The following is a 12,606-nucleotide window of genomic DNA, read 5'->3' as shown; positions in this document are numbered from 1 at the left end:
AGATGGAGTAACAGTCGATTCAATCAAAGATGTAGCAGACATATAGCTTAGAAAACTGGCGGCTCTTAATACGAAGTGTCTGTCGGCTACAAGGGTCCCAGAAAACTGAAAGAATGCAAACATTATGCTGATTCACAAAAAGGGCGATGTTAAAGAATCGAAAAATTATAGGCCCATTAGCTTACTCCCAGTATTAAACAAAATATTTGCCAAAATATTCTCTAATACAAAAAGGGCAACAATGGACTTTAGTCAACCAAGAGAATAGGCTGGCTTCAGGAAGGGATACTCTAAAATAGATGACATCCATATCATCAACCAGGTTATTGAGAAATGCGCACAGTACAATAAGACTCTCCATATGGCTTTCACGCTTTCATAGATTACGAAAAGGCATTTCATTCAGTAGAGATACCAGCAGTCATAGAGGCATTACGTAATCAAGGAGTACAGAACGCTTACGTAAACGCCTTGGAAAGTATCTACAGAGGTTTACAGCTACCTTAATTCCACACAAGAAAAGCAGGAAGATACCTACAAAAAAGAGGTCAGACAAGGAGCCCGAATATCTCCAATGCTATTCAATGCGTGCTTGGAAGAAGTATTCAAGCTATTAAACTGGGGAAGGCTTAGGAGTAAGGATCGACGGCGAATATCTCGGTAACCTTCGGTTTGCCCATGACATTCTTCTATTCAACAACAATGCAGACGAGTTACAAAAAATTTATTAATTTGTTTAAAATACTTTCAGGGTCCAAAGGCACTAAAGAAAGAAAAGGGGGGGGGGGAGGAATGGCAAGGCATGCAGCAAACAAAAAAAAAGTATTACAAGGCGTCTTGTAAAGGAATGTTGAACTTGTGCTGATCAGTTATACCGGCGATTGTGGAGGGAAGGTGGTTCCATGTGACACTTGTTTGAGGAACAAAAGGGTCATTACACTATTTTGTCCGACAAGAAGGTAGATTGAGGTAAATGAGTGGTAAATGATTGAGGACCTTAAGAGAGAGAGTGTAAGAGTGGGTTTGAAGATTAATATGCAGAAGACAAAGATAATGATGAATAGCCGGGCATGGGAACAAGAGTTAGAGATCGCCAGTCAGCCTCTGGACTCTGTGAAGGAGCACGTTTACCTAGGTCAATTAATCACAGGGAACCCTGACCATGAGAAGGAAATTAATAGAAGACTAAAAATGGGTTATATCGCATACGGCCGATAATGTCAGCTCCTGACTGGAAGCTTACCAATATCATTGAAATGGAAGGTGTACAATCAGTGCTTTTAACAGTGCTGGCATGTCGGGCAGACTTGCAGACTGACAAAGAAGCTTGAGAACAAGTTAAGGATCGCACAAAGAGCGATGAAACGAAGATTGCTAGGCATAAAGTTAAAATACAGAAAGAGAGTGGTTTGCATGAGAGAGCGAACGGGTATAGATAATATTCTAATCGACATCAAGAGAAAGAAATGAAGCTGGGCTGGCCATGTAATGTGCCAGTTAGATAACCGTTGGACCATCAGGGTTACAGAATGGGTACCAAGAGAAGGGAAACGATGTCGAGGACGGCAGTAGACTAGGTGGAGCCGTGACATTAGGAAATTCGCGGTCGCTAGTTGGAATTGGTTGGCAGCGCACAGGGGTCATTGCAGATCGCAGGGAGAGGCATTCGTCCTGCAGTGGGCATAAGATAGGCTGATGATGATGATGATGACATAGCAAGAATATGTGAGCAATTGGTAATTAGCTTATCGGAGGAGCCACTTCATAAGCAGGAGATGAGGCATCTTGAGCAGAGAGGTGTTTCATAGGTATAGTCGAATTTGTATATAAGCAGACATAAACCATTACTTTCTCATTTCTTATTACACACTTAAAGCGTTTTATCACACTAGAGGTGGCAGCATGCGAAGCATCGCTGGAACAACACATGTTGCGCGCATGATATAGTTGCCAGAAGGCGAAGCCCGTCGCGATGATGTCATTACATCTAAAACACGACAAAAGAATCGGTGATGACAGTACCACAAAACTTTCGAAGTTGCCTTCGCATATTTGCTTAGATCATGCCATTTAGCTATCTGAAAACCATATAGTGGTTTTGGTACATAAAAACGAATATTTGAATTTATTTTAATGATTATTGTATTTGCTAAAAGCTTATGACATGCACCTTTCTCACCATTTCCTTTTTTAATGCCTACATGGATCGCAGGTATTGAGACAAGCAAATCAATACATAAATAAATAGGTAAATAAATACAGAAATATACATACTACAGTTACTGACCATGTTAGTGCAGTTTACGTGTGGCCTTGCTACATTTACTCCCACATTTTTGTTTTTACCTCAAATTTGTTGACTACAATAACGAGGGATGTTCGTCTATACTGCTTTTCATTCCTGGCCCTTCTTTATTATTTTTAGTAAGTCCAACATTCTCTTAGAACTAACCGGGATTTCTTGCAAATGTCCAATTGTTTTTGCGGGCGGATCCCAAAGATGGTGCAGTCTAACACAGCGGTAAAAAACCGCGGCGTGATACCGCCTCACCGTACCGTAGCACCGGAGACGCTGTCGTTTGGGACGCTGAACTACAGCTCACAGACGCTACATGGCTTTTGGAACTGGTGCTTGAGGAAGTGGCACCCGGAAAACCTCTCGAAAGGCGGAGTAGAAAGGCGTGGTGGAAAGGGGAGCGGTGCTCATTGTCCACAGCTCAACACAGTGTCACGAATAACAACCTGCGAAATAATGCTAAGCGCTTTCTTAGATGGCAACTGGGGTTGGTTTTTCATATTTATTTTTTGGCCACCCAAAAGCGAAACAGTATGTGGTATTCGCGTTTATATTGAAACCATATTCTTCGCTAGAACGTTTGCACTTGATACGATTACAAAGTCCGAAATATATTACACTCCTAGATATGAGCCTTGATAGCTTGCTTACCGCTTGCGATCACCGTTCTCACGAACAAGCAGCAGCAGAGTGCAGCAACGACGTTAAAAAATCGAGGCGCCATGTTAAATAAGCTTCTACTGAAGGTGCTGCCAAGAGCCAAATACAACTCCATACGCCGGCGCATCGCTCTTGTTCTTATAGCCCTATCACTTGCACGAAAAAAATAGATAAATAAAGACGAATTCCTCAGTTTTATCTCGCGAAGTCATAGACACCCTTCATTGTCTGAACTGGGAACTGATAGCACGGTGTTCGCCTCGCCAGCCCCTACTTTTCCCGTCGTTCGATCTGTTACTGTCAAAGCTCGCAAGGTGCTTTCAAGGCCATTTTTATGAAAGCATGCGTATTTCAGGTTGTTGCTTGGATGGGGCGTGTTCATAGCCACGGTAGCTCTTTTACTATCGACTGCTGGAATGCGGAAACATGTTCATAGTTTTGGTAAACAACGATTAAAAAAAACGTTTTAGAATAGTCATTCGGCTTGCGACTTTATGTGTCCAGTAGATAAATATTGCAAATCAGGATCAAATCGTGAAGAAAGTAAGCCTTTATTGAAATCTTTTATTTTCCTTACGAGAATAGATAGTATTTTTTATGTGAAGTCTGTAAGCGCTTGCATTTTTTTCACTACTTGATCTAATCGAAAATCGTAAACTGCTTCATCGGTTTGTTGGTTTTAAATAACTATTTATTGTACTAACCTGACTGCTTTTCAGAACACCGTGATTTCCTTGTTGCGACCGTGTAGTCTCCTTCCTGTGATGCCTCATGCGATCATTTATTCACCAGTGGCCCTTTCCAAATTAGACATTCTAGTTAACTCCTGCGGTTACACACACACACACACACACACACACACACACACACACACACACACACACACACACACACGCACACGCACGCACACGCGCGCACACACACACACACACACACACACACACACACACACACACACACACACACACACACACACACACGCACGCACGCACACACGCACACACACACTGGATGGAGCACGAAAATTATTGGAAGAGAAAGTCGTGCCGCACGACTTCAGCCATAACGTATGGGGCCAACACGTGATGCTCACGTCAGCGTGCGATTTAGGTTTAGTGCTCCCACTCTACAGGCAAAGCTACGGCAGGCGGGCCTTACGAGGGCGTATCGATTAGAAACTGCCAGGAACCAAACGTTCGCTGCCCGTACACTGATTCTCAGAAGTCACTTGCTGGGACGAGACTGCGAAGGAAAGAGCGAAGGGAACGGCGGCTCGTGCGGTTTTCTTTACGAGGGTGGCATTTGGTTTATTCCCTGGCCCCAGAAGAGCGCCGGAACGAGGCATGCGGGAGGTGCGAGTTCCACTCCCGCCTGCAGGCAGAAAATTATCCTTTCTTGCTTTTTGCTTCTTTCTTTCCTTATCATTTCTTGAATTGCATGAAATATATTAACCGTTACTTTCCTCTATACTCTTGGAAGTCTTAGTGTCTGTCGTCGCGCGTGGTTATATATAAGGAACAAGTCGAACCCCTCGGTTTCCTTTTGTCTTGTCGAAAAACAAATATTTATATTTTCTATTCTGTATAATAGTAAATATAACTTATCAGATTACTGTACTAATAATTAATATTGTAAGTCAAAATATGTTTTTACACGGCGAACAACAATTAGGAAGCCTTTGTACATCCGGCGACAAAAGTTTATGGACCACGAGATCTACTAAAACGTTCAATTACCGAGCAGTCTGTAGCCGTAGCCAGTAAAACTGTATACGACAGTGTTTTTAGCATATTTGAGTCGAGGATCGAAATGTAAATAAAAAGCTGCGTCGGCAGGTAGCGGAGATATTCAGCTTTATCTGAGATTTCATGGTCCGTAATGTTTTGTCGCCGAGTGTACATTGGGCGTTGCACCACTACACGTAAGGCTATGCCAAACACAGCGAAGGCTGGAGAAGTAGAGGAAATATGAAATATAGAAAGAAATGGCAAAATTCAAGGTAGGGTGAGAAGGACAGTTAATATTACGACATGATTATCTTCAGTTATACATAACAGAGCTAATGAATATAACCCCGGAACATGTTTATACACAGTGTCCCAAGTAACATGCACCAAGATTTGCCGCGCAGCTGGAACTGAAAATTACCGCGCAGCCAAGAAATGCCGGGCAGCTGGACGGAACCAAGGTAAGGATGTTTGCCGTCGCTTGGAGATACTCTGATTGTGTTTTTTGCATGCCGTCCAAATACATAGTTTGTCATAAAAACTGATTAGAGTTCTCAAATATTGAAACTAGACGAAAGATGTCCTTGAGTAAATTGAAGATCCACATGAAAAACTCCCGATACAGCTTACGGTTGCTCAATATGTGCTACATAAAAGTGTTTTTCCGAGCGTGAAAGAAGCTCGTTAATACACGAAAAGTGCCTCTAGCCCACCTCGCGCGTTCGTGACATGGCGTAGCAGCCAATGGGCAGTGCCGCTGCTGCAGGTACCGCCGGCTTTTTCACTCGATGGGCCACTTGAAGCTTTCGCATCAAAAAGAAGTGCTGAATAAAAAGTCATAAGAAGCATGCCTAAACGCACGCTTTGTGGTTTGCAAATTAGGATTGCGGCGGTTTACCAGATCCCACTTTCCTGCGAAAAATGCTACATATGCCAGACGGCGTTATCCCTGAACTATCACCTGAAGGAGCACCGGACCGCATTCAGCACTCTAGCCGAAGCCGGCTGCTTCACTTACCACTACTGCAAATAGAAATGCTTCCCGTGTTTTGATAATACACCTGTGCTCAGATGGCTCCGCAGGTGGATTGGTAAAAAATTATTCGAAGCTTTTTGCACATTAAAAGCTGCTGTTAGATGCTTAGGCAGACTGTCTTTAGCTCTCGGAAAGAAAGAAGTTTCATGTCACGATAGGAACCTTCGAGTCAATAATTTGTATCGGCTAGTCACCCATGTTGGCCTGTTCTTTGCTCTATTATCTGCGCGTTCGCTTACCCATTTGCCTCCGCATTTGTTCGCGCATATGGAGGTCCCCATGCGTGTCCTTGGATGATTAAGATTTGTCACTTGAAGTCGAACGCTGTCTCCTATCCTTTTTCCATTAAACTTTTTCCTGCGCTAGAAATTATATGACAGCTCAAGGACCAGCACTAACTAGCCCACCTCTCTACTTTAGTTACGCAGCTATTTCCATATCTTAGTCATAAGAAACAACAACATAACAAAACTGTAAACACATGTCAAGATTGACAAAGAAAAACAGAGCGAAGCAAAACAGCAAACAACTTTTTGTAAGAAATGTTATCCGTGCTCAAAATACGAACCAAACAATTATTTTGTGCTCAAGCTTAAAAAGCTAAAAAGAGCGCAAGCATAAACATGCTGTTGTAATATATACACACGCTCATATTTTACTGTTCACAAACAAATGAGCAGGTTGCTGTCAATGAGCGAAACCCGTAGAGTATTCAAATCAGATCTCCGTTTTCAGGGAGAAGTTCCTAGCCTAAGTACTTTCTGCAAATCACGTTTGTGTTAGAGTTGTAATAATCACGATGGACTTGTCGCTACTTGCATAGTGTGAGCACTCACTGAAACTGATGCACAAAAGTTTCCGCGGTGTCAGCGTTCACAGAATTGGATCAGGTGTTTTTCTCTGTAAGGTGGAAGACGAAGGGCGCGCAGGTGTCATCTCCATCGTAATCAGTGCAGGAACGCGTCTGGACAACAGTAGATTGGTCGGCTTTGTTGTTTTTAAGAAAGTGAAGCACAAAAAATCAGTGCTGCGAGAGTGTGACCTGGCATACGTCGTCCAGCCTAACTTATGTCGAAGGTAAATTGGAGAAGCTTCGAATCTGATGGCCAGAAGGCAGCTGATACAAGACGTGGTAACTAGTTTATCCCCTACTTCATTGCTTACTATACCACAGAGGTTGGGACTGTCGTGCAAATGAATCCTATTGCGAAATAATGGCGCAATAGTTAAGGTTTGGCGTTTTGATGGAAGCTAAAGGGCACCATATTCTAAATCACTAGTGGCGCGATTTCCTCCAGGGCTCCTTGAAAGTGAGAGTGAAATACCCATTCGCTCCTGTATGAGCGTTGGGCAACAATTCTTACAAGTTGGAAATTATTTGTGCTCCGACCTCTTTATACCTTTTTAGAGATAACCGATTATTTTTCTGCGTACCATATGTCTCAATGTAAAAAACGGCTGACGATAAACACGTGCTGCAGTTTTTTCTGCAAATGAAGAAATGAAACTCCCTTATAGCTCTTTCACGGCGAGTAGAGTCAAAGATTTGTAGCTCAACACGTTGACTGCCTAATCTCACTCGCCTACATTGGGAATAGTGCTTGAAGTGACGTGAAAGAAAACGAAGATACGACCTATGCGCTGTCTTTGAACTGAAAGTGCATTGTCAGAACTGTTAATCGACCGATGCCTAATCTGAGTTGACCGGAACGTTCATATTTGATGCACCACGAGCTAGGTTCCACAACGTCGATGATTATTTGGTTTTTGTAGGTGCGGTGAACTGCACCAGGTTATTGACTATTCAATGCAATTATGTGTGCTTCAGGTAAGCAGCTAGATAGTTTGAGGCAAATTTGGAGGTCTGTTTCGTGCATTCTATGACGGTCGTGGTTATGTCTCATCTAAATTACCTATTGTCCAAACTGTCTGTCCATTCCCTCGAAACTAGTTTGCCTTCGCAGGCGGAGAGACTCTTGTCATGTGGTTACACTTCTTCTTTTTACCTCTACCTGCCGCATTTTGCTTCAGCATATGAAAGTAACTGGACTAATAAGCCCACATGTTTTTTCACCACTGCTGAAAAGCGAACATGCGTATAAGATTCTGGATGTCTGCTTGATTGCACAGCTCATGAAATTTGTTGGTGCGTGCAACTATACGAAGTCGGTGACTAACAAATCAAACATTGTCAGATTTGCTTTGGTATATTTAGTGAACACTTATTATTTAGTAACACGGAAGGCTTTAGAATACATTCTGATTGTTTTAATGCGGGGTCTGAGTTATGTCACTCATTTTTTTTTCTTTTTTTGATGATATTTATTATAGTAGCATTCAAACAGACGTTCACTAGTTCTGCATAGTCAGAGATTGGAGGGCACAATGAAAGTCACACACAGAAAAGGCAACGTTCATACTGTGAGTAGAAACGTTCGTTTCCCTTTAGAAGGGTGGCAAGGATAAGCACCTCATCAAAATAGGGTACCGGTCCGGTTGTACAGCGAGTCCATCATAAACATGTTTTAGGTGTAGGGTCATTTGGATAAAATGTACCCTTGTAGGTACCACCGTTTCGGTGTTTCGGTCCATCATTCGCGTTTTCCACAAACTGTGCATTCCCAAGACAAAAAACATATCGAAAGCTGCACTATTATCAGAGGTTGGCAGCAGGTATCACACAGTATGAGCGCAGCATCTCAGTCTTTCTTTAAAGTCCGTTGGAGTACATCCCAAAATAGGATGGCGTCGGTGCAGCTAATAAAACAATGTTCAATTGTCTCTGGTAAATCACAAAGGCGCAGTTAACAGAAGAGACAAAGATACCCTTTTTTTGTAGCCATGTTTTGACCGGTATGGTTTCACTATGAACTTTATAAAAGAATGTTTTGCAGCAAGGGGACAAATACATTTTGCGAACTCGCTTTAGTACATCGTGGCCTGGCCATTTTATGTATATTGATCGCTAAAGTGGAGACGGAAATAGCATGGACAGTAAGACTTTGTACAACGTTTTGCGCGACACAGAATACAAGTATTCAGTGGAAAACCGAACTGTCAGGAAATGAACCGCCAAGTAAACTTCTTGCATGAATCCCCACAAGCATAAGCGCGAAGAAAAATTTGAAGAGACAACTAAATCAGGTAACGCCTTAACAAGTGTGATTTTCATGTATGACCGAATCATAGGATGCGAAGTATCACGAAAAAACAAGAAACGAGACACTATTCGCCGCACACAAAGTTGTACTAAGCCCAGCCCACCTTCACTAACAGGCCTAAATTGTCTCGCCTCATGGGCTCAAAAGTTGAAGACCATACGAAGGTTGCAGAGATACGGTGAAAGCGTTGGATGTATAGCCTAGCACAATGAATAACTTGCAATATATAGAAAATTATTGTTGCCAAGAACTTATTGCAGGCTTCGGCTTTCCCAAAAATAGAAAGTCGTTGTGGAACGAATGTCTGGGCGTAACTTTGCAGGGCCGAAACCCGTTCTTTCCAACAGTGTGCGCTTAATGTATATGCGTCTAGCGGCACGCCAAGATACTTTGGCGGGACATCAGTCCACTTAACGTCTGCAAACTGTTCTGGTGTATAGCACCATTAGCCAAACCATAAGCCTAAACTTTTTGAGGAGTTCATTCGCGCTCCTGATACGCTGTCAAATTCTTCTATTATCGATACTACCTTTTCAACACTGGGATTATCCGCGCAGAAGAACGCTAGATCGTCTGCATAAGCTATGACATTTACTTAATTACCGAGTATATTGAAGCCATGGATGTGACTCGACTGAATTACGCTTAAGCATAGCGGTTCCAGGTAAAGGGCGAATAGTAGTGGGGACATCGGGCATCCTTGTTTTACTGATAAGCAAATAGAAATTAGTTCGGAGAGTTGGCCTTTAATAACTAAACGAGTAGTACAACAGATGCCACAGACTTCATCTGGGCAGGTTTGGTACTCTACATTGCTCGGCTATACGTAGCGCACTGTGGATGCAGTGTTTTCTGGCCAATTCACCATTCCTCGCACTCATCCAAGAGCTCTGAGTATCCGAACAAACTGCTTACTTGTTCAGAATGCCTTATGAGTGCCTTAAGAAACAACGCGCAGTAATGTGAGATGCAATAACGGAATCTCGATAACGTTGTTTGTATACTAGCATGTGAACATTCTTTTACAATAATGGCGAAAGGGTGCATTCAGTGTTCAAAAAGTATTGAACGTCAATTCAATTCGCGTCTGGCGCTATTCGATTCAGTCTCGAAAATCACTATTCGCACACCCCTAGAAAACTATCAATGCGTACGAGGCAGGCAATGTCTATTCCTCAAAAGACAAGCTTAGAAAAGTTTGTGCAGCCATTCAGCAAAGGGACGAGGAGTTTATCAGAGCAGTAGGTGTCCTTCGAAGCGCGTCCCTATCTATTTATGAGCTGTATAATGCTGGTGACCTCTACCCGCTGCCAATCTCTTCTGCTAAAGTTTACATTGGTAAGACTGGTCGATGCATTAACGTCCTCCTCAGGGAGCACACCATCTCATTGAAAGGCTTACACCATCCCATGTTTGTCGTCATTGTCTGTCGTGTTGTTCGACACCGAATAACACGCAATATATGAAGCGCACCGACGACATTGCGAAAAATTTCCGCATTAGCACGCATCAACACGCTTGCGAGAGGCCTATCTTTCGAAACAATAAGCTTATTGTTTCGAAAGATAATGTTTCTAAGAAACTTATTGTTTCTAGCGAAACAATAAGTCCTGCTATCTGAATTATCATTAAGCACACGTGCTTGCGGGTATGCGTGCTTTTGTAGCCTTTTATTATCGGTTTCGGTTGCTATCTTTCTGCTTACGTTTTTGTTCCGTTCCGTTTTGCATGTAATTGTCACATGCTTCCATTCAACCTTCAGGCAAAAGACAACGCTTGTCTCGTCCCGTCATTCCACGTCAGTGTCTGTATATTTCACTGCTTCGTGAACGATGAACATAAACGCCGCAAAGACGCTATATTCTTTTGATGGCAATTCAGTGAGCTGTAGGCCTGGCTTACCTCCTACCGGAGTAAGCTCGTGTTACAGCTCTACGCCACGCCGTAGGCTCAACCAATGTGGAGGCGCCATCGTACAAGTGGCTGGCTGCATTCACTTAACTCTTGTTTACACGAGACACAATTTATTTAAAATTTATTTGTCTAGCAGGCCATCGTATTCCCTTTGGGCTGTATAAGGAGGCATACACCACGTATGCCTAACTTTACATGAACTAGAAAGTTAGCTGCCTCAAGTCTTTTTAATGACTTTTTTGAATAGGCCGAAATTAGGCAGTTAAAATTTTGCGAGCAACGCTCTCGTGAGGGTCCACGCCAGCCCTGGTGAAATTAAGGATAGCGGTGCGGGCATACCTGCGAGATCTTATTATTCAGTTTCAACTGCTCCGGTTTGTTCATTTCACAGAGTCATTAGTTAGCTGTGAGGAGCTGTTCTTCCTTACTTTTTTTTTTAGCGGGTCGGCAACTCTAGGGCTGTTTTGCCCTAAGGTTGCAATGTTTAAATGACTTCGAGCATCATTGGCATTACCATAAGGGCTTATTGATGTGTGAGGTGTTATATATATATATATATATATATATATATATATATATATATATATATATATATTCTTAATGATGTATGGTGAATTACTGTTTTCATGTATGTAACAGAGCTTGTCTAAAGTTTGTATTACTCCTCCTGTATGGGCCCTAACCTGGGCCTGCATTTTTTGTAATTATTTCATTGAATATTTAAACAATAAATAAACAAATAAATTATACGAGCATCCGACGATGTTCATCCTATGGCTCGAAGGACCGTGTAGCATGTGCGATGGGCATTTGCTTTCGCATTCATTTCGCATTGAAAACACAAGAAACAACGAAGCAGAAGTTTTCAAAGTGCAGTATTCGAAATCAAATCAAAATTACCGCTTTCGTGTATTAGTGTCTCAGTCACTTACAACGCAGAGAATTTAGATAGGCCAGAAAGCGCGCATAACAGCTAGCTCATGTAATCATAACTTTTTTTTTGTACTGGCGCCTCAGTCACTGAAATTAGATATAAGAGGAAGACGGGGGGCATCACAGCTGATATAATTGCTGTCGGCAAGAGGCTCTTCGCCTGCAAGCAGTGTTGGCAGTTCGACATGGCTCTGGCTCAGTTCTATGTGAAGCACATGGTAAATAGGAAATGCACGTAATTTCCTAATCATGCTCACGCTGAGGAGCAGCAGGCTCCCTGCGCGTGATATTGAACATCACTCCTCTTGAAGAACTTAGTACTTTAAATGTATCTTAACATGTATGTTATGCCCCACCAGTTTATGAGTGGGGCATTACGTTATAATGCGCTACCCGCTTACGTGTTTCTTCCCAATCCGGAATTCAACCATCACGTTGGCTATTCCAACAGGAGATGTCTGCGTAGCCGTTAAAAAACTATATTCTCTCTCGCAAGTCTCTTGCAGAACTGCCGAAGGCAGGAAGTGTACACAGGCTGTATCTGTACGGAGCAGATTATAGTTCCAGGTTTAACCGTATGATTACTGGCGGGATTAGAGAGTTTTATTTTTCATTAACACATGATAAGTTACAGCGATACGTAATTTATTATTGCGCTAACGCATGCGCATCACACAGTGCCAATTACTGTGGTGGTTACAATCGGTAAATTTAATGGCCGCCCTATAACCATGATTACGCCGCTACATGGCAGCACCCCATCAAGCTTAGCGTATCCAGCTTTACTGGACACAAGGGTTTAGTTCGCGTGAGTGCCACCACGTGGCGTACTGACCTTAAGCTTTTCAAACTACCCGCGGTGACGCGTGATGACGTCAA

At 42.6% G+C, this 12,606-nt stretch overlaps 1 protein-coding gene across 1 annotated transcript in view; it reads right to left on the bottom strand.

The window, feature by feature from the left end:
- LOC142592694 (uncharacterized) overlaps positions 1–3,073 on the bottom strand; it is a 36,411-nt gene extending 33,338 nt beyond the window's left edge. The window contains exon 1 of the mRNA XM_075704269.1: positions 2,948–3,073. Coding sequence (XP_075560384.1) covers positions 2,948–3,071 — 124 coding nt within the window. The 5' untranslated portion in view covers positions 3,072–3,073. The remainder of the gene's footprint in view (positions 1–2,947) is intronic.
- Between the last annotated feature and the right edge of the window lie 9,533 nt (positions 3,074–12,606).

The sequence above is a fragment of the Dermacentor variabilis genome, chromosome 9, assembly GCF_050947875.1.
Source record: "Dermacentor variabilis isolate Ectoservices chromosome 9, ASM5094787v1, whole genome shotgun sequence".
In the NCBI taxonomy this organism is placed as follows: domain Eukaryota; kingdom Metazoa; phylum Arthropoda; class Arachnida; order Ixodida; family Ixodidae; genus Dermacentor; species Dermacentor variabilis.
The sequence above is the reverse complement of the archived record's forward strand: the minus strand, read 5'-3'. Positions and strand labels throughout refer to the sequence as shown.